The sequence below is a fragment of the Condylura cristata genome, unplaced genomic scaffold, assembly GCF_000260355.1.
Source record: "Condylura cristata isolate star-nosed mole 26May11 unplaced genomic scaffold, ConCri1.0 scaffold00002, whole genome shotgun sequence".
Taxonomy (NCBI): Eukaryota; Metazoa; Chordata; class Mammalia; order Eulipotyphla; family Talpidae; genus Condylura; species Condylura cristata.
Window position 1 is genome coordinate 15,407,310 of NW_004567103.1, and position 27,569 is coordinate 15,434,878.

At 36.1% G+C, this 27,569-nt stretch overlaps 1 protein-coding gene across 1 annotated transcript in view; it reads left to right on the plus strand.

Moving 5' to 3' along the window:
- ABCA12 (ATP-binding cassette, sub-family A (ABC1), member 12) overlaps positions 1-27,569 on the plus strand; it is a 162,348-nt gene that overhangs the window by 57,229 nt on the left and 77,550 nt on the right. The window contains exons 4-11 of the mRNA XM_004674322.1: positions 3,187-3,278; positions 5,192-5,283; positions 7,865-8,050; positions 10,275-10,453; positions 15,361-15,473; positions 19,873-19,948; positions 24,222-24,340; positions 25,598-25,704. Of these exons, the coding sequence (XP_004674379.1) occupies positions 3,187-3,278; positions 5,192-5,283; positions 7,865-8,050; positions 10,275-10,453; positions 15,361-15,473; positions 19,873-19,948; positions 24,222-24,340; positions 25,598-25,704 (964 nt within the window). The remainder of the gene's footprint in view (positions 1-3,186; positions 3,279-5,191; positions 5,284-7,864; positions 8,051-10,274; positions 10,454-15,360; positions 15,474-19,872; positions 19,949-24,221; positions 24,341-25,597; positions 25,705-27,569) is intronic.

Consider the following 27,569-nt stretch of genomic DNA (forward strand, 5'->3'; position numbering starts at 1 on the left):
GAGGTGAAGTTGTTACCATATTAGTGAAAGGTGAAAGAGAAAGCTTAACGTAGCAAGAGACATGAATTAAGGTTATGATTCTAGGATCTTGCTCCATAATAAACACAGAAATTTGATTTCTAGGCCATCAAGTGTTTCATTATCTCCTGGGCTTGTCCTTTCTCAGCTTTTCCCTTTCGTGCTTTATAGCTCCTGGTTATCTTATTTGGCTTGCCCATTACCTTGCCTATACGTAAACTTAATGTATAGTAGGTACATTGTGAGATTATTCCCTTGAATCTTCAGTGGCATCCTTTTCCATGGCCTTTTGCAGAACCAAGTATATAAAAAGGAGGGCAGGTCGGGTTACTTTTTAAAAAAGATACCTTCTTAGTTATCAGTTCTTCCAAGTGATATTATTTGTTATCTAGTGTTCATGCTTACCAAACATCCCCCCAATACAATGCTCTGTACACTTCTCTCAAGAATGTTATAGTCAGGAAGGTGATCATTACTGGACTTTTCCTCTTATAAATAAATTGAGAAATAAACTAAATAATGAAATGAAGAGGTTACCTGGCCCACCTCACTAGCTAGCATGTACATTTTCCAGATCTGCGACTTACTTCTCCTTGTTGTCCATAGATCCTGAAGGGTTCTATCTGGAGTAGAGATGCACAGTTATGGGACTTTAGCTCCAGCCAGACAGTGAAAGCAGTGTCTATGTATCATCGTCTTTTGTGGACACTTTGACAGAGTTATTAGGGCCACTGCCTATGATGACAGGGCCTAGGAAGGCACTTGATAATCGAATCTGAAGTACAACAATCTTGCAAAGTAGTTGTATCATTTATAATTCAAAAAGGAAGGACACAGTGATGAAGATCTTTTAGAAAGAGGCAAAGTGGGATTCCAATATTATTTTCTAACTCTGAAGCTTTTCTGCCATACCCCAGAAATACTGTCACTTTTTATTTAATCATCCACTACATAATATAGTCCAGGTCTGTGTGAGGTGTTTGAAATAAAAAGATAAATAAAACGAGGTGCTGCTTCAAAGATATCACAGTCTGAGGTGGAGAGGTGGTAGGAAAGGGGACACAAGCATAACACGCTTAAATTGGGTGCAAACTAAAAATGTACTCAGAGCTCGCCAATAGAAAAGGTGCCATTTCTGATCCATCACCCTAAGGCACATGCAATGTTTTGTCTATAACACTGTCTATATGATCATGCTAATTATAAAGTTCACAGAGCATTGTTACTAAAACTGGCTACTTCCTGTCCTCCTTTAACAATTTAATAGGGAAAATTGGTAGAATTAATTGCCTTTACTTAATGTCATGCCCCTAATGTGAATTGTAATCATGGCATTTGTTAGTCAGGGGTAAGTCCTCCATAGTTCCTTGTCTGAACTTTAGTGTTGAGCAAATTCAGAATTGTTGAGTCCCCCCACCTGGCTGGAAATGCATGAGCTTGTCTTTCTTTAGTATATAAAGAAAATTTAAAGGGATTGTTATAGGTCTCTTACCTGAATGTGGAACCCGAGCCTCTGCAGAGTGCACACAGCTTTGGCTTCTCCAGGCTTACACTTTCCTAGCTTCCCGTCTTTTTTTCTCCCCCTCTCCAATTTATTATTCTTTGTTTTCTCTTGCTCCTCCTTTGCTCATTTGACCTTTGTGACTCTCCCTTTGGTTTCTAGTGCTGTCCCTATTCATTAAAATTTTTAAGAAAGCAGTATCTCCCTTTATTTCTAGAATGTGTTGGTATTCAGTAGTGTTCCTGATAATATTTCACGTTGAACAACAACAAACAAAAAACTCAAGAAAATAAAAGTGAGCCCGACTTTCTCAAACTTTCTCAAACTCCTGTTTGAGAGGAGGGAAAAGGTTCAGGTCAGTTCATATTTTTATCTGAACAGCGTTCCCATCCAAATAGTCAGCATAAGGAATGTAAAAAGATTTAGGGAATGCAGTCATGATCATGAATAATTCAAATATACATTAAGAATGCAGAACTTTTGGAGCACAAGTACATTTTATAGAGAATATTGGGAAAACACTAGGGAATGAAAATAAATATCACCTCTCCTACCATTTTTATTAAAAAGACACAGTGGGAAAAAGTGTGCAGATTTTTCTTTCCAATTATAAATCACAGAGTACCCCGAAACCATGATTCAGAGCTTATATCTAAAAGGAAGGTGTATTGAACCCCAGTAGTAAGCAGAATTTCTTGCTTGCTTTGACATTATTATCTTTTAACAGTCATCCTTATATACCTTAAGGAATCATTTTTATGAACAACTCTACAAAATTCAACAATTTAAGAATTTTGAAGGAAATTCACACTCAGGCATTTGGATTGATTGGACTGCTGAAATATGCACTTATTTCAGGCAGTCACTTTAGGTATAAAGTTTTCAAGAAAACATGATTATACCCATTTTCATAATAAACAACAACCAGGAAGGGAGTTTTAGTATGTTACTAAATTGTGAGAAGGTCTGTTTTCTTCCAAATACCAGGTTGATCACGCTGTGCAGGGATGCCTGGCACTACAGTGCTCTTATTACCACATTGATGCATTCAGTACAATTAAAAATATCATTATTCTTTTAACATCCATGTTACCTATAACAACATCAACAGTGCCTGGCACATAATAAATGCTCAATAAATGTGTGTTCTCTTATTCCTTCCTTGAATTAGTCTGGTAAATATTTGTCTTTGTCTTATTCCTTCCTTGAATTAGTCTGGTAAATATTTGTCATCTATATTTTAACAGAGAAAACTTGTTTTTCCTTCCATGTTGACAAATAAGCAGACTTTTGTTTCAGTTTCCAAATCACTCTTTGGGCCCTCATCTATTGGGATCAATCATCATTTTAAAAGGAAGATAATAACATAATTACGCTCAATCTTTAGCTTTCATGTCTCCTTAGAATAATTTCCTTCCCACAAGAATAAAATCAAAATCACTGTTTAAAGCCCATATAAGTCATTTTCTCTGAATAAAAATTTACCTGTAAGAGACCTTCCCTATTCATCGGTGTATGGCCATGTGAGTTCTTCCATTAAAATCCTGGAAATGAGATCAGAAATTGGAAAGTTCTTAGAGTTCTGGAATCTGCCACGTAATACTTTGCTGTAACTAACTGAAATTAATGTGGGTGAAGTTATAGAGCTCTTTCTTTTTCTTCTCTAGTGAAATTCTGAGGAAGCCATCCAAACTGAAGAAGACCAGCAATTTACCACTCCAGAGCACTGAAGTTCCAGAAAGAAGGCATGCATCACCGGGTAAGCTATTCTCTTCTGTCGAATTTTAGAACAGGCTCTCAGAACAGCTGGTGAAGGTCTAATCTTTAAAAGTGTTATACTTTTAACTTTTCAAACAAAGATGGAATGCCTAGAATATCCCTAAGAGATCTAAATGTTCCTTATGGTTGCCTGAGTGTGGCAATGCAATTATGCAAAGTTCTCAACAATAATTGGAAATTAAGTTCTTACTGAAATACTATCTAGGAGTAAAAGTTTAGATGGTATTAGAGTGATGTTGAGAATTTCATACCCTCCCAAAACTGACAAAGGACTCTTTCATTGTCTGTAATAAAATGATGTTCGGATGGTTAGAAAATCCACTAATAAAAATTATTAGACAGAATCTCAAAGATTTGTCCAAACTTTCTATTTTATAGATGAGGAATATGAGGTCCTACACTTTCCAGAGGCAGGCTGAAATATCTGCTGGACTGAACTCTTCCACACACACTATTCTGCCATCCACTCAATGTTCTGTATCAATCATTTGGGGTGATTGTGCCCTCCCTTTATTGCAGCTATGCCAGTGGCCCTCAAACGGTAATGTGTAGAAAATCTTCAGGCTGAGCTCCCTTAAGCCCAAGTGATTTTGATGCACATGAACTTGAGAAACACTCATGAGATATCACAAGTGGAGCATACACTTTCAAAACAGCAGATCTGTTTAAAACCATCCGACAGATATTTATACCTGTCAGCACATAGATACCATCCTAGGTGCTAGGGCTATGTTAGTAAACAAAACAAAGGTTGCTGTGTGTTGGAATACGACTGATACTCTTGAAAATAGGAGTACCTTGAAAAATGTCATCAAATATATAAGATGCTATGATTGCAATACAAGTTTATGGGCCAATGAGAAAGTCCTGTGTTAATGTACTAGGAATAGGGTGGTGAGTAGTTTTGAAGAGTTAATATTTGGTTGTGAATGATCTGAGGGTGTTTGGCTGAACAGGTGAAAGCAGAGTGGAAATACTATCACAGCGATGTGGTCCAGTAAGCTTTGCTCTGCTCAGTAGTCACAGATTATGTTTCTCACTCTAGCTGGACATCTCACAAATGTATTACCTTGGCCTTGAGAAATCAGTTGGTGAATTCTTCTGTAATAAACCTAGACCCTACTCATGACATTTATCGTAGCTGACTATTAAGATACTTTTCCACGAGGATAATAAGGTGCTTTTCTCCAAAATTTATAAAAGTTAATGTAATGACTTAATGAACATTCATGCTATAGATATGAATGTACTCTTCCAGCTAATGTTTCTCCCAGAGCACTCTGCCACATTATAAATAGTACTAGATGAGACAACTTTGGGAATTACTTAATTAGAGTATACTGTAGTCCAGGCTAATTGCTGCATCCCATTTATTTGATCTGAAATATCATTCAGAAACTACTTTGGAGAGGAGAGAATTTATGATCCTAAGCAGATATCAGCCTCCCAAATGAATAGTTAAAAAGAAAACCATTATCACCAGATGTGCATTGGCAGATCCTCTGAACAGATGTTGGATATGATGGATCTGTGGAGCTAATGGAGGCACCTCAAATTCTCTAAGCCTGTACAGAAATGATTCCATTTATTAGGCAATAATATTGGTGATGAAGTTTAATGACATAAACTGGAAGGAAAGCAAATAACATCTAAAATGACTGGGAAAAAACCATAAGCAAACCAAAACCATCTCAATTTTATGTAAAAAGTAAAACTGATGGAATCTGTCATTTTGCCAGTATGAAACTTTCATGAAAGATATATATTTCAGCACATTCTTGCTGTGGGGTATCTGAGGGAACAAGTAATATTTATGGATTCTTAGGTGAGCCTGCCCATTCGTGTGTGTGCATTCAGAAAGCTAATCTGTCCTTTCTTCTATATCTGCCACAGCATTTCCTAGTCCAAGTTCTCATTTGGAAAGTGCTGGAACAGATGCTTTCAGTGGTAGTCAAGTGCTTGCCCGGATCCTTGGTTTGGAAAAGGTAACTTCACTTGTTTTTGTATTGAACTGATAAAAAGCAATTTTCAAAAAATGCTTCTTTGGTTCATAGAAGAAGAGGATCGGGATACTGTTCCAATTTGAAGTAATAACTCAGGGAATTCTTGTCTTAGGAGTTCTTTGATAAAAAGCTTAACTCTGAGACATTCTGAATCCCTTTACATGTTAAATATTTATTTACTTCTCTTTCAAGTCCCTTCATCAAACTTAAGACTTTCCTTTGGTAGGAAGTAGGGTGGCATTATATGTGCTCTTTTACTTTGCTGAGGAAGGGAAGAAGAAAAGCTACATGAAAGAAAATGAAGTTGTAGTGTTCATCAAACTTGTTACCTCATCCATCCTGAGGACCTTTGGAAAAATTAGAACTACAGAAGTATCTCCCCTAAGTAGTAAAATCCTCTTCCTTAGCATATCTTAAACAGATTACCCTGTGGATTTTTTTTCTATTTACTAGTAATCCACTTTAAGATTTCCCAGTTTGCAAAATAATAAATATTTCTATCAGACGAAAACTGACAGTGTGTATATTTATATGAATATGCACACATACATGGATTTTTTTTTAAAGTTTATTTTTACATCATTTTGCACATTTTTTTTTTCATCTCCATTGTAATCCCCACGGGTTTCCCATCACCAAATCACCCCTGTGCCACCACATACATGGATTTTAAGAAACTAAATTTGATGCCTTTAGGAAGAACAAGTACTTTTCTGTTACCTACAATCTTCCTTATTGTCTTTCATGCACGAAAATGAAGTTGTTATGCTCATCAAACTTGCTGCTTCATTCCTGAGGACCTTGGAAAAAGGTTCATCTAAGTTATTTCACTGGTCTCAAGAATTAAGAAATTTTTCAACATTTTGCATTTCCCCCCTCAAACATTTTAAATAATCTATCCATGTCTTATATCATGTCTTAATATAGTTCTTCTATCTGAATCATAAGGACATACCTCTGACCTTTTTTTTTGTATTCCAGTAACTATAAACATTATTGTTAATATGCCTCAGTTAGAAAAATGTCCCTGTTAGTGACCCTTGAATTAACATTCTGTATAATGAGGAATATCAATAATTTGATTTATGTAAATAAGTTCAAGAACAACACAAGAATGTATGCTGGCAAAATGCACTGTACTTGAGGAATTTCTTCCAGTGCTAACTGAAATATAAGGCTTTCCTAGACAGTCCAGCCTAGATCTTGAGTTTATATAATATTTGAAGTACCTAAAGCTCCTTGTCTGATTTTGGAACCTACCTTCCCCATCTACCCAGATGATTCCAGCCTAGAGCCTTCCCAGTCAGGCTAATGTATAAGCTAGAAATAGTTACTTGATTCATTGTATTTCTTCTATATTGACTCCAAGAAGTAAACCATATTGTTTTGTATCTGTTAAATTCTTCAATATATGCTACTTTACTGTAGTGAAACTCCCAGAGTTTCTTTCTGACATAGAATGAAATGTCAGAATTCTGTGAGGCAGTAGAGTCATGTATCCAGTGTAGATACATAAAAAATGAAATTTCTGTGTATAGGTACATAACAGGGAAGGGATGTAAAAATTAGGATAACATACTGATGCCTGTGTCAGCAATCTCTCGATTCCTCTCACTTTCTCTTCACTGCTTTCCACAACTCTTGCAAGAACGAGTAAAGAAATCATTATGGTGTTAGTTTATATGTAATGCTAGGAAAGATATATATGGTTCAATGACTGGACTTGTAGTATATCCTAGAATAAGAAAAATTCTGTCTTGTTCCATTACATTTAGAAGTTGAGTTACTGAAAGGCACAGCATAGATTTTTGTGATGTAAGCTTAAGGGGCAGATGAAGTCAACTGGTTTTCCCCTCACAGTTACAAGAATTGCTAGGAGGGATCTGTTTAATACTGTAATGAAACATAATTGAATTTGTAAGTATCAAAACAACTTAATAAATGATAAATGTTATTAATAGTATAGCTAAAGATAGTGCTGAATCTATGACAGGCCTGTACTGTGAAAATATGAAAACAATTTCCAATTACTGCTCTTGATAATTCTATATTTCTATGACTTTTCAAGTGTGTTTTCCTTTTTAAATGAAAGAATAACTTTGTAAATGAACCATAATCCACATTTGGATTTACATGCGGCTCTTACTGGTCTTAAGAATAGACTGTGAAGTTCCTCATCTTTGGACTTCTTCCAAGATCACAGCCAACTTCTCATGAATTGTCACAAAGAATCAGGTTTTAAGTCATTCGGTTTTTGCTAGAAAAGATCTGGTGCATTTAGGTTCTCAGGTCAGAGTCAGGAAATAGATTCAGTTAAGCAAACCATATGACTCAAGTGCCTATAAATCAATTAACTCAGAACAGTGATGAGAAATGCCCCATGTACACAGCAGCTAGGCAGCCCCTCTTAGGTAAAGCTATGAATTAAACCTACGAATTGGTAAAACTATTCTTTTAATAGTTGCTACAGTGGGACCTCAAAATCACTACTGTGAAGACTAGAATACTTGAATACCTGTACTTACTAACATTATTATCCCACTCTTCTCACATACATTTTTAGCTGTTAAAACAAAATTCAACTGCAGAAGAAATACGAAGAAAACTATGTGAAACCTACCCAGGATATATTGCTGATTACACCTTCACATGGAACACTGCAGGGAAAAATGTTTTTAACAAATTTTGTCTGTCCAATATGACCCTTTTAGAATCTTCTCTCCAAGAACTAACAAACGAGCTCTCTCAGGTAAGTGTAAATATTTTAATATGATAAGACCTCATAAACAGTAAAAGGAACTGTATTGTTTCCATTCTTCTTCTTCTTCTTCTTTTTAAGATTTGTTTACTTATTCATACAGAAATGGAGTACAGACCAGAAGTGCAGGGGTGGTGAGAGGCTTCACCAGAGACAGAGTGGGGAACAGAATTGGCAGATCGACAAAGTATACTGCTGAGGAGAGCAGCGGGCAGGTCAGGAGAGGTCTGCGGCCATGTGGGTCACCTCCCTGGTGGTTGCAGAAAGCTTCCTGGTGCTGCGCTTGAACCCATTGCGCCCTAAGAGAGGGCCCTGTTTCCATTATTGTGTCCACAAAATGACTCAACATTAGTCAAAGAGCAAGTCTTCTGTACACATTACTGTGAATTTGGACTATACCACTTGCTTTCTTTGACTTGGACTCTGCTTTCCATTTAAATTTGAGGGATGGAAATGAATTTAATGTTGAATCCAAATGTAGTTAATGTGACCACATCTTTGTGGATGAAATATTGCTTCTCTCTATGGTGAGTGAAGATAGAGTACTTTCTCTTTAATTTGATTTTTTCTTTAATTTGATTGACTTTGTTATTGTTTTGATAATATACAATATACCCCCTCTTTCTCTGATATCTTTAAGTGACATTTCTCAGATATGTTTAGTTATTAATCTATCAAAGCCTTATAACTCTAAGAAGTTAGAACAGAAGGTGTTAATTTTTCTCACTAACATCAAACCTAATTTGAAAATTGATTTTAATGAAACAGTATGTCCTTCTCAAAATATGCATTAGAACCAAGAACAGTATATTTAATGTACTTTTATGTATTAGTCTTAAAGTAACATATTGATTGTATTGATGAAACCCAGTACAATAAAAGACCAGAAATATACTTAAAATTGTTTTGACATTTTATAAATAGAAATGAAAAAACATCTCCTCTTCTACTCTTTTTCCCCTAGAGTATCTAAATTTTATTGTAAATTATTTTTATTAAGTACAGATGCCTAAATTACCTGTCAGTAACCTGGGTTTTCCAAATTAACCAGATTAAAGATACTGTTAGAACTCCACCCAATATAGTGCACTAAAAATTTTTAACTCAGCAGTTATGTTGAGTAGAATGCATAGTTTAAAATACATCGTTCAGGGCCTCCCTGGTGGTGCCAAACTATCACTAGCCACTGTGACCTGAGCTAGATCTCCGGCCAGGGCACTGATTTACCTGGGGCAGCTCACCTTTCCTGTCTCACCCACTGCCCCTCTCAGCAGTGTGTTTCTATAGATCCTTCTGTTTTGCTCCCTAGTCCACCTCCAGTAAACCCTCTCAACCCTCCCCCCCTACACACCCACACACACACACACACACACATCTCTGGCTTACATAAATATTATGCATTAATAAATCTTTTAAAAATAGAGTGTACACTGTTCAAAATTATGTCCTCGCCAAGAAAGAGCTTGAATTAAGACAGAAAAAAATTTACTAGTATGAAGAAAAAATTTACTAGTATGAAGAAGAAAACTTTACTAGTACGAATCAATTTATGAAATTGCTTTCAGTAGGAATAGAATACAGGACATACTAGTACTAAAAATATATTAAATAATTAAAAAAAGAAAATACTAGTACTATGTCCTAAAATCCAAAGCTAAAGCAAGAATTTGTTTATAATACAAAATGTGGTTATTATACAGGTTCACTAAATAATTTATTATAACTTAAGGTCCTAGTATTCCAACAGAACATTAGAAATATTTTATTGCATAAAGTATGTATAATTGAGAAAGTAAACATTTTCATGTACATATACATCACTTTTAAGGGTTCTCCACCCAAGTAACACAAGAGCTACTAATAGATACAGAGATTTATTGGCAGCTCCTAAGCCAAGTCCTTGGGAAAGACAAATTTTATTCTAAAAAGTTAATTTTATTTTCCAAAAATACAATTTAAAATATTTATGTAAATATAGCTTCATTAGCCATATTTTAAATATGCCAGTTTCTTCTGGTACAGGAAAAAAAATCTAATTATGTTTAAGGACATTGGAAATGGTTAGAATTTTTTCAAGTAAAAGATGTCTGCAAACTGTATGAAAGAGTTGCTTATGTGCAAATCTAGGTCTATTTAATGTTTTCAAAACCAGTAAGCCACATGACTACAAATGTTGAAGTCTCATTTTGCTCTACTTGTGCTTTTATTTTTTAAGATGTCAAATGATCCCAACAACCAGAAAATAGTATTTCAGGAAATGGTCAAAGTACTGTCTTTCTTCTCACAAATGCAAGAGAAGACAGCTGTGTGGCAATTTCTCTCAAGTTTTCCAAATGTGTTCCAGAATGCTACAACACTGAATAATCTATTTGATGTTCTTCGACATGCAAACAGGTAAGAAAATGCCAGAATTAAGTAGAACATTACTATTTTAAAAAAGTCCTTTTTATTTCTTTAATATTCCCTATGGAGATCATTGGTAGGTAGGTAATTTATTTAAACACAGAGCAAATGATCCTTCAACACTTTATTTGAAATTTTAGCAATGAGTAGACTAGTTAAGCAAAGAAGAAACACACACTGTGGTCATCAGGGTTATAGAAGTGTACATCGGAAGTAAGGAGGAGCACTAATGTTGGTCCTTAGTATCCCAGAGCACCTGAGAAAGGTGTAAGCAGAACCAGTTATAGGTTAGAACGTGGTCAGACTCATTCAGGAACAAGCAGAGCTCTGTGCAGCTAGCATTTAAACATCTTGAGCAGAAAATGTCCCATTGGTTTTGTACGGTGCCAAATAATATAAAACAAAACAGTTGGTTATAGTCTTGCATTAAGCTACCTCAAGGAAGTTGGCTTCCCTGACACATACAGCAAATCTATAAATGATCTTTCTAAGACTGTATTTGAGTTTGCTTTGTTTGACTTAGAGACACAAAAAATTAAAGAATTTTGCAGGGAAATCCCTTTAAAGAGATCCAAGCATGTCCAGCACTTAGGATTCAATGGACTCATATTTAGATTTTTACTGTCCTGTCTAGCTAATTTAGGAATGTGTATTAAAGACAGCAGCAGTTACATCAACAATTAACAACTACTGAATGCCTATGACATAACAGATATTTTCTGGATGCCATTTATATTGTACTTATCACATTGAATCTTACAAAATTTTTATAAATGAGGTAACAGGTGGTCATAAAAAATAATTTGATGATTATGCAACTGAGAGGGTTTGAACTGAGAGCGTTTTCCAGCCCCAGAACCCAGGTTTCCTCTCTAATACATCACTAGTAATGTGACATGTTCCATCTCTGATATCAGAAGCACCAAAAGAGATTGTTCTCATCTTCTTTGGAAAGCTTCCAAGAGTTTATGTTTGTTCCAAGCCCTTGTGATGAAATATTAATTCATTTGATTCTCACAACAGAGGTTAGAGATTGAGAAAACCTATATTCTCATTTTATCAAAGAAAAAAAAAACTTATTAAAATCAAATGACTTCCCTGAGTTTCTATGTGGCAAAGCCAGGACATGTACTCAAGGACTCTGAACCCAAGTCCTGAGCTCTTCCCACAAGAACCCGCAACAACTCAATTACAAAAGGGGAAGATGTTAGGAAGTTTGATTCTCTAGATTGTTCTTCAGTTTAGCTTGTAGGGAAGTTTTCCCTAACCCAGAATTTTAGTAGTTTATCTTCTTCCTTCTATTTAACGTCTGTCTTAGGAAGCAAACAGGTAAATTGATTTAAAGAAAAGGAGAGTGGATTGAATTGTATAATGTAGCAAAGAGAAGAGTTAAAACAGTATTCAGGCAATAAGATATCAGTACACTCTCACTAGATTGGGTAAAATTTTAAAAGATGGACAGTCTCCAGTTGTGACAAGTGTATAGAACAAATGGAATGCTCATGCATTGCAAATTAGAGTGTAAAGTGGTAGAAATATTTTGGAAATTGTGACTGCTATTATATTTTTTGAAGATTTATTTATTTATGCATGTAATAACTGGGGTACAGGCCAGAGGTGCGGGCGTGAGAGGATTCAACAGAGAGAGACTGGGGAGCAGAATAGGCAGATCCACTGAAATAAATTGCTGGGGGGGAGCAGCAGGCAGGTCAGGAGAAGTCTGCTGTGCCATGTGGGTCACCTTCCTGGCAGCCATGACTGCTATTTATGACAGTAGAGCCATATAACATAGCATTCTACTCTTGAGCTTATATACCCACATAAAGACTTGCATGCTAATGTTTGCTGTGCATGTGTTCCTATCAGCTATGCATTGGGAAAAAACAAGTCCCAATAAACAAAATAATAGAAATTTTTTATCCATATATTGGAATTCTATTCAACAAGAAAAAACAGATTACTGAATCACACAATAACATTTTAAAAAAATAGTTAATATTATGCTGTCAAAAGAATACACACCAAAAACAAACAAACAAACAAAAATACTACTTACTGGATGTGTAAATATTATATTATTACATTTATGTGACATTCTCAAATCAACAAAATTAATTTATGGTGTTAGAAATCAGATCAGTGGATGACAGGACAAGTTGGGAGCATAAGCAAACTTTCTGAGTTATCTAAATGTTTTAGATCTTATTAGCAAAGTGGTTACATGAGTAATTATAGCATTAGTGATACAAACCACCACTCTGTGTTGAACAAGCTTTACAGATGCAGGACCCACAACATTTTCATCCTTTCTTCCAGCAGCTATTCAAAGTTTTCAAAAATTTGAAGCAAGAAAAATATATGAATAAGGAAGGTTTTCACCATTTATGAAGAAGAAACTATGTTGAGATATTAGTTAGGAATTTTTTTTTACAATTACCTTTACTTAGAAATGGCTTGTTTTGTGATAACTTCCCTTTTTATATGATGAAGAACAGGAAAAGTCCATGATGTGAAATGAAAATATTTTGATCAGTGGTTCAAAATGTTTTAGAGAGGATAGGGGACAGGTATAGTTATTTTACATTATATTTTGTTAAAAGAAGATGAATTAAGTCTACTGGCATTTTATTAATAAAGTCACTAACAGCAATGCAGACAGTTTTAACGAAGCATCCTGCAGGGGTAACTGAAATTAACATCCAGATGAACTGGCACTTTTTCTTGGAAGTTGTTACCAGTGAGACCTTCAGGCTACACTAGGGATAGGCAATCAGCACATTCAGTTTTAATGAGATCGCCAAGACATTAACTTTGGTGTACCAGCTCAGATGAGTCAGGCAGAAGGTCACAAGAGAGGAGCCAGTCAGAGATCTATGACCTGAGATCTTTTAACTGATCTCTATGGCCACCATGGTTCAGCAGCAACCCAAAATCTGGCCATGTGGAGAATCTTAGGGTAAATATAAAAATGCCTGAGGTATCAGCTGTCAGGTATAGAGAACAGAAATTTAAAAAAAAATTCATGCCCTATGGCTAAACACACAGCAGAAGTAGCAGTTAACAATGCCTTTGGGCTCTGTCAGAAAGCTCTGCCTCATCCCTCCCTCCTCAAGTTGGGGCAGGGTTTCTGTGGCACAGGTAAGGAATAGAATGGATAGAATATGAACTTTGCAATTAGACAGAAGCAACTGTAGTGATTACTCACTGAATAATCTTGTGTAATTTATTTAACATTCTCAAATGTAGCTTTCCCATCTGCAAAACAGAGCAAGTACAATTGACTTCATGGAATTATTAGAGAACTAAAGAAAACGTTTTATGTGTTGAAAGTTATATTCACCTACACATGACACACCTGACTAAAATATTAGAAGCTAACTAGAGGAAATCAAAATTTAGGCCTCTAAATAACTCTCGTTCATATCTAGGGAGCTAAAATTAAAACTATCTTAATGTAAACTTTTGAAATTCCACAATATTATTGAAGACACCAAGCAAATATAGGCACAGACTGCTGGAATGAGCCTTCAGTGGGCTAGGGAAGACAACTAGATAATTTATTTGTACTACATTTAAAATCACAATAGCAAATCATTAACAAAGCCTTTCGTTCTAGCTACTATCAAGGAAAGCACCCACTCATCCTTGACCGTTGATATAAATACCATATTTGTATAAGTCAGATGCACAATGCTAATTTTTTTTTTTAACATGTTGTCTGGGCAGAGAGGATATATCCTTCCATCCCTCTGAATTCTTCCTAGGCTAGTTGAACAATGAAATGAACATCAGACTGATAAGTAGGAAGAAAGAACCAATTTAATTTCATACATTTGAAGAATTTACATCTAAATAGTAAATAGGACAACACAATGTGTTTATACTGAGGAGGAATGAGATAGGGGTCTGGGCTTCAGGAGTGAAGATAGTGACTTACATGACAAAAGTAGATGTTCTGTAAGGAGATATTTGCCCTGCCACCTTGAGAGGTTTCTTCAATGGGAAGTTTTTCTGAAGATAAACTCTAAATCTGCATGAGTTCACCATCTTTGTTCTTCAGGAATGCTAAGTTTCTTTTGAAACAGGTAGAGCCTTCATTGGTAGATTGGTTTTCATTCAAAATAACCCACCTGCCAAGGGGGCACAGGGACACCAGTTCTTGACATCGTGGGGAAGACTGTCCTTCAATTCTTACAGCAAAAACTTGATAAAAAGACATTTCGGAAACAATGGATAGCTGTGGGGAAGACATGGAATGAATTCAAGCAAGGGGAATTTTCTGGGTGTACATCCTCATCCCTCGGGAACCGTAACATTAAGTCTAGACACTAATTTTGAGCTACCCTGACTTAGTGCCCAGGGCCTACTTAGGGAGAAAATGCAGTTTTCAGTTAGAATAAGCCCCTTTCTCCTCCCCCTCCCCATCACTACCATTTGCTTAAAAAAAGATAAATATTCATCACTAAATATTTGTGTACTATTCCTGAGATGATTCTTTATCTGGACTTTATTTTTAATGCAAATAATTTCCAATATTTAATTTTTCCCTTTAATTAAAAACAAAAAGATAAAGCCTTTCATTGGAAGCACCTGTTCCTAACCACTTATTTCTAGTCACAATAGAAACAACTGATGGAAACTTAGCTCCCTTTCTCTAAGACCTTTGAGTTCCAAGGCTTTAGAATCCTGGAAACAGGTGCAGGAACATTTTGCTGGGATCTTGTGCATGAACAGACAAACAAGCAATTAGGTGACAAAAGCAACATCTTGTTTTTTATGTTATATTATGTTTTAAGAATAATTTTCTATACTGTAACCATTTTCTCCTTGAATAACCTTTTGTTTCTGTCTACAAACCTTGCAGTACAATCTGGTTTAATTGTTTTTCCACTGTTTAGTGTGCTGCTGATGGTACAGAAGGTTTATCCGCATGTCACAACTAACGAGGGTTTCCGAACTCTCCATAAATCTGTTACACATCTGCTGTACACTCTGGACTCCCCAGCTCAAGGTATTATATTTCCATCTCACTTTATCAATTTTGTGTCACAGAGCCTGTTAGAAATATAAAACAGAGCCACCAAAGTAATCATTTATGGATATTATTCTTAGGCAGGGCCATACTATTTCTAAATCTGAATTTCTAGCTAATCAAAGCATGGAGAAAGAAATAGCTAGAAAAGTGTCTGGGACTTTCTAAGATTTTTATTTAGGTGAAGTGATCTCTTTTAGCATATAAAACTGTGATTATACTTGGTATGGGGAAGAAATATCAGGGAATATGCCTCAAGAAATAGGTTTCTTCCACTACTTTTTATAACAAAAGCTTACACTGAGTTGCAGTATTTTACCCTCATTTTCCCACCTCTGGCTTTTTTTTTTTAATAAGATTAATTTATTTATTTATGCATACGGAACTGGGGTACAGGCCATAGTTGCAGAGGCAGTGAGAGGATTTACCAGAGACAGAGTGGGGAACAGAACAGGCTGACTGATGAAGTACACTGCTGAGGGGAGCAGCGGGCAGGCCAGGAGAGGTCTGCCGCACCATGTGGGTCATCTACAGGGCAGGGATGAACTCATGCTGAAGTGACTTTAGCTTCTTAGTGCTATACTTTAACCTGCTGCACCACCAGGGAGGCCACCTTTAGCTTTTTTATGATGAATTTTTTTAAGGATGAATCTTTCATTGTTAAAAAATATAACCCTCAACCAGCCATCTTGAAAAGGTCTGCTGGACATCAGAGCATGACTAGAAGGTGATCATGTGCTTTCAAGCCCAGTAAAGCCAGTGGGCACATAGCTAGTGAACTGGCAGATGTCAGCTTTCTATCTAGAGCATAGCACTATATGCTACCCATATGGAAATGCACAAAGATATAGAGCTATAAAGAGTAAATCTCTATTCCCAAGTAAGATATTTGGTTAGCATTTACTTTCCTGAATCAATTTAGAATGTTCTCAACTGAGTCTGTGAGCTTTTAAGTGTCTAGACTTTATATATTTATTACAAAATAAGTATCCTGAGAGCATTGGTCACAAGTTGAGTGTTCATTATAAGTTCTTAAATTATTAGTTTTTATAGAAAAAGCCGTTTGTTAAAGCTTTAAGGTATTCTCACTGGAGGGTTGAATATATTCTTAGATACCAATTTCTGTTAGTTCAGAGCATTCTTTACATCTACAATTATAGAATTAATGACTAAACTTGCAAGACTGTTGTTAAATTTAATGGTCTTGATGAACATTAGGAAAAAAAGTCTTATTCTTTAAAAAGACAATGTCCAGGCTGGAAAACCAGACTATGTACTAACAAACACTAATTATTTCCTCTGTATTTTTATACTTGTACTCTAAAGACTTACAGCTTCTAACCATTCTTTTTCCTTTCATCTTCAGATTCACACCTTATAATTATATAAAGTAAAGGGATAAAGTTAGATTTTTTTTTTCCCCAAAGGACAAAAGCTAATCAGTTCCTTCAAAGCCAGAGAATTAAGTAGCACTTCATATTAACTGAGACAACAAAACACTTCTCCTGGTGAACAATATAACTCTGTATTTTCAGTACTTAACAATGGCTGTGTGTCTCATCACTATGCAGATACTGGTGATCTTGGCATGTATTAAAATATTTCATTGGATGTTCAAGATGACAAGGAAGTGTGTTAATAAAACATGGTGTGCTTAATTGTTCAAATTTTTTTTACCTTTATGACTCCATCAGTGTGAGAATCCCAGTACTGGAGCATTAATGTCAGTTCCTAAAAGTCATTAACTTCAAGTCCCTACCTACATGGACAGAAATTTTATGTCCTTTGGTAAATCCTTCCAGCTCTTTCTGGGAATACTTCAGGTATGCAAACCTGCTAATGAAGGCTAAACAAGTGACCCAAGTTCAACAGTACAGGGGTCTCTGCCCCCCATCAATAATGACTGCTTATCTTAAATCCATTTTATCAACAAAATCTCAATTTGACATAGCTATTATCCCATTTTACAGGCAGAGTCAGGCATAGAGAAGCTGGGCATGTCACCAGTTATGCATCCAGCAAGTGGCCAAACTCAGATTGGCACCTGTACCTATCTATCCCCAAAGCCAGTTCTGTTGAGCTGTTTTTTAGATTGCCTCTCACACATCTGCTCTCTTGGGCATTATTCATCTGCTTCCAGGAAGTCTCATGAGGTTACGCAAGCACCTGCTACCACCCAACCTCAGAAAGGCTCCCTCTTTGAGCCATAGGTGGACTTGGACTCATTGCAACCGATTCTTCCCCGCATTTTAGTCTTCTCCAGCCATCTCCCCTTTCCTCTAATTTCTGCAACCTTCCTCAGCCCATGACTAGCTATGGTTTAACCTTGGTTCTGATGCACCCTAAGATTTCTTCAGAAGCCTCCTGAGTGATCATGGTGTTGCAGAAACTTAAATCCTTGGAAGGAAGGCTGTCTCCTGACTTCCTTTCTTAAGGGGTGTTTTTTTCAGCTCTGCCCCAGCTAAGATCCCTTCTTCACACTTAATACACTTCAGTTTTTCCATTTATAAACACTGATTTTTGAGATCAGAGATTACCTATGTGACTCACTCAAGTGTACTCTTTTGGAAAGTAGTAAATTACAGGAAATTACATCTTTAAATAGAAAGTCATTCTCACCGATGAAAAGAGGTTATCAGCACTGTATTCTTGCTATGTCTTTGGGTACCATTTTTAAGTAGACATTTCTACAAATGAAAAAAGTAAAATACATCTTTTAAAAGTCTAACTTTTCCATTTCATTAAAACCTAGTTAGTACTAGTATTTCTTCCACGATACTTTATATCCAGAAGGAAAAATGGCCAGAGGGAAAAACCCTACATAACAGGGTCAAGCTGGTCATTGATATGTACAAAGTTAATTTCTATACTTACTCACTTTAATAGCTTCATGAGGAAGAGAAATTCCATACCCATGTATATACAAATGCTAATTAACTTTCAGCATCACTTGGAAGTTCAAAGTGAGCAAGATTTGATGTTGGGAAATTTTTTTTTACTTTGCAAACGCATAAATGTCAATAGTTTTATCCTCAATTATTCCAGATATGGATGCCAACAAATAATAACTACTATTAATTAGGATTATTTAGTCACATATCTCCATCCTTGGTCCTCTAACTCACAGAAGACCGCTATTGCCAAAGCAAGAACACTCGGCTACACCACTATTCTGCTGAATAGCAGAACTGCAGAAATCACTCCACTGACCAATAGTTACGGTTCCAGTGTGGCTTACACAGTACTAATACAGACGTAGACTCGGTCTGTATTTCTGTGAGTAAAGCTAATCTAAGTAAACTACACACTCAACACCAGAAAATTAGCAATGATTTTTATTTCATAATTTCAGGCTAGGGCCACCTTGGAGGGCTTTAAGACACGCTGAGGACAATGGGAAAACTGCTAAAGCTGGTAATAAAAAGTCCTACTGAAAATGATCAGGCTAATGTTAGAAATGACAGCACTGAAACATACTAGATTATTTACAAGGAGTAAGTAGTGTCTAAAGAGAAGACTGAACTAAGTGGAACTGCTTTCCCTAAAAGGTCCAAATGAAAGTGTTGTATTTATGATGTTTTTATTTATGCAGTGACCATCTAAAGTAGTTTTCGATATTTCAAGTTGCAGTTTTTCAAGTAATTGCTGTGGCATACTCATTCCTTTATACCAGTATTGTGCAGCAAGCGGGATCAGAGACCTAGGACAATTCACAGAGTTGAATCAGATCTTCACATATGGTTTTCATTTAAACCCAACTTAGTGATTGCCTTACACACGCCAAACCTTCCTGTCACTTGAGACCATTCAGAACAGTTCTGTTAACATTAACTGATTTATATTCACAGCCACCTTCAGTAGAAATCAGTATAGCTCCTTTTTGAAAGCTGGAAAATATAGATTAGTGATGGCAGATGCTTCCTAAGGCTACATCCTAGACAACAGAAGGCAAAGAAGAAAAAAAAAAATCCAGTGACTCATCAGTTTCAAGTTTCCTTCATTTATTAACAAATCCTGTGCTAGTCAGGCTGCATTATATATTCAAGAGTCATACAGGTCTTAGGATAGACTACAGATGTATATACAGACAGGTGTTAGGCTAGGATAATGGATGCTTTTATATTTGGAGAAAGAATATGCTAGAAACATATGTACTTGACCATTGAGATTGTTTTGATTATTAGGCATTTATTTCCTATAAATGCCCTAAATGTTTCCAATGAGAGCATATACATTTTTTGTAATATCCTTTGAAGAAAAATATGCAAATTTTCTGCTTTTTTCTCCTCATTAATTTGGCCTGGGATGCTTTTTGCTGACAAAAATAGACTTTAAGCAACCAGATTAAATGCTGATCAATCTGATGTTATTGCTGCAGGGGTCTCCGATAACACAACACATGTGTGGAGTGAGGCCGGCAGCCTGTCCCTATCTCCAAGCAGCCTGGCTGCACAGTAAGTCATTCCTTTTATTGTTACTGGTTTATTGTTGGTAATTTACATGGCTGACTAAGCAATCCAAATAATTCATAATCATAACTCTTTTATCAGTGTGTAAAAATAGAAAAGTCAACCATTGATGAACCAACCAAAGGACACAGGTGAAGTATAATAAAGCTGAAAGTTATTTTTTGGTAAAAGTCAATGGCACTGTTGTTATTTTTAACAAAAATAATATTTAATTAAACTCATGGATTTTTAATATGTTTTATTGAGGTAATGTTGGTTTGCAATACTGCATATGTTTTAGAAGGATAACTTCACACCTCTGCCAGGGTGTGTTACCATACCACACCCACCACTGAAGCACCAGTAACCTTCCACCATAGTCCATTGGGAAGGTTATTAGTTCTCCCTTTCCTTCCTTTGCCCTCATCCCATCTACCCACTCTAGGAACCTCAGTTTTACAGTTAGCTTCTGAGGGTTTGTTTTGTTTTGGTTTTATTTGTTTCTTTCTATTGCTTATTTGGGCTCCATGTATGAGTAAAATCATTCAGCAATAGACCAGTCTCCTTCTGTTGGTCAATGATACTTCTGGAGAATTCAGCATAAGGATAGCTTCCTGAATTAAGATTGCCTAACTGGATAAATGGGTCTTGCCTGTACTGATTACGACTATGAGGAAGATATGGCTATTGGTCACATTGCTTTTAAGCTCTTTCATCATGAAAAATTTATAAGCCTCCAATTTTTCATACTGTTTATTTCAAGTTTTTAAGATAAAATGTTTCTTAGGCCCAGTATGGGCAACATTAAATTTGTTTGCTTCATTGTTGTTCAGGTAAGCAACGTTGCTTATAGGTAATTTAATTATGGACTCTTACTGGAAGTCCCAAGAATAGCCAGGGAAATGACAATAGCAGCCTTGACTGGTAAGGAGCAGAAATGTAAGCATCTTTCTGAAGTAACTGTAGTAAGATGGCAATAAAAAGACTGTTAACTACCAAAGCTGATTCAAAGTAAATTTCTGTATTTCAAGGCAAATATGGAAACTAAATGGCATGCCATATAAAGGTTGCTTTGGCTTGAGAAACATTACTATTGAAATACTTTGAATATTTCAAATAAGTAGAAGTACATATTTGTGCTGATGGAAATTTATGTAAATAAGTAAGTAAACAAATTCTAGGCAAAATCCTTCCTTAAACAACCACCTGTTTTTACAACTTACTCTCTCCTGTAAGGCATCTGGTCCAGGTGCTTCTCTCAGGGCAGTGGAGCAGGCTGGGAAAATACTCCCTAGCCAAGATGCCCTGTTCCAAATAGTTAGATATTTTAAACACATTCCCTACATAGCCATCAAAAATATTTTTTAAAAAACCTTCGAATTGAGACAAATAAATGTTTATTGTTGAAACCAGTCGTCTTTATCAGCACCTTGAGGCATCTATAGCCTTGATAATGCTAGTGCTTCAGACCTGCAAATTCCACCACAAATGTAGTTAGTTGCTGACAGTTAGCTGACAGTTTATTAGGAAGAATTCAATACTTTCAAGATGGTTCTTGTTGAGTGATGAATTAAGGGATTTCTTGTCATTGGACTTCTGTTCCATTCCTACTTTAAAATAATCAGTGTGGTAATACTTGGCATAAAACTTTTTAATCTGGAATTTTTCAAAGAAAGCTACTCAAAAATATTTTCACCCCATAGTTCCTTCTCCATCATTTTTTTCTTTTCTTTTCTTTCTTTCTTTCTTTTTTTTTTTGTGCTAAGGTCATTGTTTTTGTTGTTTTGTATGCGCACACATATGTACATACTTGTGCACACAACATATATGTAGGTACATCTGGGAAGTAAGTAGCATTACATATGAAGTGTACATAAATTAAATGATTTGAAAGATAATTGAATGCTTATGTCAAAACAATGGCAAAAATGTGTAGAATCTTTAATTTTGGATTATATGAAATCCAGTCTTTAAAACCTGGTGTCTTAAAATGATTTCGATGCTATTGAAAGTGCTCACCAAGCCAACGATTCTCTATTTTATGCTTGAAAACTCACCCTGAGGATCTCTTGTGTAGTTCCATCTGGAAGGTTAAGCCAATATTTTGCTATTGATTACTGCACTGAGCGAGCAGTGACTCTCTGCTGTAGTAACTATGACTAAGAGGATGACAAACAAAAAGATAGAAAGAAAAGCAATGTGCTAAGAAAGAGCAAGGTGGAGAGAGGGAAAGCCTCCTTTCCACTTGTCCCAGTCCAGACCTCATTGGATGCTTCTCAGATAAATGGCAACATCTTTCTAGCACCTGCTGTCTCATACCCTGACTGGGTAGTCATCCTTTCAACAACTATTAACACAAGCATATAATGCATAAATCACAAGTGCTAGATATTCTGAGATGGGAACAGAGTCTGGGGTGAACAAAGAATGTGATACAAAATTAGGTTGGTCATTCTTTCAGGTTGCTCATAAGAGAAACAAATTTATCTTGTGATCTATCATTATTGCTACAGCCAAATAAAATGAGTGGATTATTCCTCCCCAAAGAAAATAGATGCAGTAAATTTATCATTATTTCCATAATTTCACATCTCTTCTTTAATGCTTTGGATTCCCAAATCCCTTCTCCCACTTACCCTTAAGATCTTTTGAAGATAGCTCCCCATTTCACTCAAGATGATTCAAGTTACTGTTTATGTCAAAACATTTGACCATATTGTCTTAATATGGTCTTGTAGATGCATCTGTCATTTCTAGAAGCTCTGCCACCATAGGTTGTACTAGTTCTTGAAGCTTAGCTATCTGCTGGTATGACAATATAAAATGATTAGCCTACACAAGGCAGCTGATTTTGTCATCTATTGTACAACTGTTGATTTTTAACTATTCAAATGTGATTTAGAAATTTCCATGATGGTTTATTTTATTCATGCCAGTAATTTAATAGTCTCTGCTCCTTCATTTAGAATTGATGTATGGTATTGATTCCCTTCAAGCAATCTTTGACAAAAAATGAGTCCAAAAGTCTAAGACAATTGAATACAAAATACAAAATCATTAAGTTTCTGGTCAAGGAAATACCTGAGTAAAAGCAAGAAGACTTTGGGAATGGGTAGCTATTTTTTTTTTTTTAACTATGGCAGCTATGAATTTCTTTTAAATGAGGATCAGCCATCTAACCATATGCCTGTGCTCTAACTCTAAGTTGGAGACTTTTCTTGGCATAAATTGTGTTTTCTTTTTAAATTTCCTCAAGTGTATGATGTTCTTCATGTTCATCTGAAAAGGCTTGAGACTTCTTTATTGTTGATGCAAACATATTTCTATGTGTTTACTAGCTATTACAGGGTAAGTCTCTTCCACTAATATTTGAATAAAATCTAAGTTACACATCTGATATGATCAGTTGATTTGTGTATTGTGCAGTTTGAATCAAAGCAGATGGTCCCCGAATCAGCCACTGGCATTTATTCTAGCACTACTGTACATAAAACTCAATGGGAGACACAAAGAATTTACAAAATAAATCAGAATGCAGGCCCACAGATGAAGTGACAAGACGTACCTAACACACACTGTTTACTCACTCATTCACACACATCTGCCTCAAAAATCTAAGGCTGTGTCCTTTCATGCCAGGACACCACAAAGAAACCAGAAAGCAGTTAATTTGGGAACACTGAATTGGTTGTTTAAAGGAAAGAAAGGAACTTGAATCCGTCCATATTTCCATTATTTCTTTTTAATCACAATGAAATGAATTTAAATTTACTTAGGGACTGTTACAAATAGACAACATCATTTAGCTCCCACCTCTCATTTGACAGAAGAAATTGAAGTTTAGAGGGTTGTTGCTCCAATGAGAAAGAAAAAAGAAAAATGACCAAAAAAATATATAAGACTCCTAGGATACACTTACGCTGAGAAATTATTATTCATTCAAATCCACATTTAAGTGGGAGTACTGAATTTCATCTGGCACCCCAACCAGTGATTTTCCCCTTCATATAAATATGTCTAGAAATACTCTTAACATCACTTGTGATTGGTTATTAAACTAATTAGATGCAAAGATAATGCCATGGCAAAGACATGTGCCCAGTATATCCAGAGCAGCACTGCCAAGGGGTAGCTGGGCTGAGTGAGGGGAGAGGTCCTAGTTCACTGCATTTAATACCCAAGTCACCCAGTGCAACTCCCAGCGACTCCAGTGATCTTAACGAAACGACTAGTTTTATATTTCTATGGCTGCTTTATATCTGTCTGTCTAATTCCACAGGCTCCTAATACTGGAAAACTTTGAAGATGCCATCCTAAATATCTCAGCTGATAGTCCTTACGTTCCTTACTTGGCATGTGTGAGAAATGTCACTGACAATTTGGCCAGGGGATCACAAGGTAATGCTCTTCTTACTGGTTAAAATGCTGCTCATGGTTTCGCATTCTGTTCTAATGTAGTAAGTCTTCTGAGATGCTGGTTTAAAAAAGAAAACAGTGTAGGCCCTGCCTGGTGGCGCAGCGGGTTAAAGCACTGCACTAAGAAGCTGAAACCACTACCGCATGAGTTTGATTCCCGCCTGCCCTGGAGGTGACCACATGGCGTGGCAGACCTCTCCTGACCCGCCCACTGCTCCCCTCAGCAGTGAACTTCATCAATCTGCCTGTTCTGCTCCCCACTTGTCTCTGGTGAAGCCTCTCACTGCCCCTGAGCCTCTGGCCTATACCCCAGTTCTGTATGCACAAATAAATAAATCTTAAAAAAAAAAAAAACAATATAAAACACCTGTTTCCATTGATGAATATTTTTGAATATTAATAATTATTCATTACACTATTAAATTTGTTGCTACTGCTCCACCTGCACAAGCAGGTGGAATGGCCACATCATGGGCAAGAGGTGTCCTAACTTTCCAAGTGTCCAGCGTCATCAGGAGGCACAACACCCTTCATGACATTTCATGACTTCGATAATCTTAATTTCAAAAAGTAATGAAGAATGATAACATAGGCTTCTAAAAGCAGATGTAAATTACATACGCAAAGGAAATTTGGAGGCAGAGTACTTTTACCTCCAACTCTTACACACTTTATATTCAACTTTCTGCCTACATAAGCAGTCATGAAGATTGCATTTAAGCAAATGTTCTTTTCTTTTTCTGTTTTTTTTTCTTATGTTTTCTAGGAATGTCCAACACCAAAACAGCTTTGTGTGTGTGTGTGTGTGTGTTTTAGATTTCATGGCAAATAAATAGCACAACCAATATTTAAATTTGGTCTCTTCAGCAAGCATGAAATAATCAAGGTTGGAAAAGCACATTTGTAGCAGTGACTATATAGCCTGTTCTCCTCCAAACACTTCAACTTAATAGTCTATCCAAAAATCAGAAATAGAAGCCTATATAACTCACAAAAAGCTAAGCCAATAGTACTATTTCACTGGAAATATTTTTATCTCTAAGAATATTTTTAAAATAATGATCTCTGTAGTCTTCATAGTTCAAGGAAAGGGCAAATTTTTACTTATCTTATATTTAGATCAAATAGACTATTATCTTTGAAAAACTTAGTAATAAATTAGGACAAAGATGTCTTTCAAATGGGTTTCCTAAGTGACCTTGAATTCATATAAGGTAACTCTTCCCCCCTCTTTTACAGAAAATTTAAGGCTCCTGCAGTCTACGATTCAATTTAAAAAATCTTTTCTTCAAAATGGCTCCTATGAGGATTACTTCTCTCCAGTTTCTGAAGTCCTGAAATCAAAAGTAAGCCATGAACAAAATAAGTAGATAAGCCTCAGTACTTGTTGAGCATTCTGGCCTGCTATATTTTTTAGTTTTAAGTTTTAAATTCACAACTCATAAACATTGCTTCTGTTTTCACTCTAGATTGAAACTGCAAAAGAGGTCACTAAAGGGTTCTGGTACTGTGTAATGGTATTTTTTGTTAATGTCCATGCATGAAGTGACCCAAAAGAGCTTAATTACACTATGAACATACATAAAGGAATGACTAATAATATAGTTACTGCATTAAGTTTCATAATTTGAAAAAGCATTCTCAATATGCTTTCTAATGTGAGATGCCATCAGTTTTTACAACTATCAAAGTTGATTTCCTAAGGTGGTGCTGTAGACCTCAGCATACAAAACCCTCAGAAGTTGACTCACCTTGTTTTTACTATTGTAAGCAGAAGCAGAAGCTGCTAAATTATGTTAAAGTATATGGTATTAAAGGAGGGGAGGAAAAGCAACTGAAATAATATTTAAAATTGAAGTTTGAATTGTTCGTGTTTATTTTTCTGTTATCCTTTGCTTAGTTTGTGGATGTAGTATACAGGTTATCATGAAATTCACTTAGTTTCCTAAATAACCCTATTAAATTTTGAAAGCAGCTGTCTTAGTAAGAACAGAGTTTAATTGAATTTATGTAGCTATGGATAAGGTAAAATTAGAACTGGCTTATTTAGGGCAAGCAAGATGACTTGCTCTATAGTCAACATGGTATAATTAAGCTGGCATCCAGATCATTATGTCCATGTATATTACAAATAAAGATGCTAGTTAGATTACCTACATTTTAGTCCTAGTCTTCTATACAAATCAAAATTTCTAATGTACTTAATTTAGCATTTAGCACTATCTTAATTTGTTTGTGCAAATGAGAAGCAAGTTATGCATTCATTTGGAAAATTCCTACTCATCTTTCAAGGACAAGTTTAAATGTGACCCTGTATTGCCTTCCTCCCTGTTTCCCAGCCAGAATAATGACTTTGTGCAAACATAATATGTATCTGTTCCCTCATTCCATCCATCATCTGTACTGCCATAGCATGAATCTATCTATTTAAAAGACATAATCTTTACTGCCTATGTCCTTATAATCAATCCGGTGGAGGACATGGAAAAGCAGACCAATTATCAGACAGTGAGATAGGTGTTGTGGTATGTGGACAGACAGGCTTCTGTATATGGAAGTGAGATATCTGACTTAGATTGCAGGGAATGGAGGTGGGGAGAAGTTTCACAAAGGCAATAATGTTTACTCTGTGCTTTGCAGTCTGTGTAGGATTAGATTACAGTCCTACATTCCAGACCTACATTTGTAAGAAGACACAGGGTGAATCTAAAGGGCAGATACAGGTTACCCGGGTTGTGCATCCAGAGAGTACCTGCAGCGCAGGGTGCCTATGGGCAGGCAGGACAGGAGACTGCAGAGACTTGGCCTAGTTCTCAAAGACCTCTTCATGCTTATACAGGAATTTGAATCTGACTCTGAAAGTTGTGAATTTGAAAAGGTAATATTTGCATTTTTAGGAGATCTCTTTTGGAGAGGTATACAGGATAAATTGAAGGAGAACCAAGCAGGTGATTTTTGCAGTAACCTAAGCAGAAGACGAGGCCCTGTACTATGTAGTGGCAGAGAACAGAAGACTCCCTTTCAAAAGCATTGTAAGAAGTTGGGTAGACACAGCATGGCAGCCAGTGAGATATGAGGCATAAGGAAGAATCCCTCTTGAGAGTAAAACAGACCTCTGGCTTTGAAACTTACTACTTAGCATCATAGTTTGTTGTATATGTCTGGTCTGTTTCCCTCACTGGAGTGTAAACTCTGAAGAAATCACATCTTC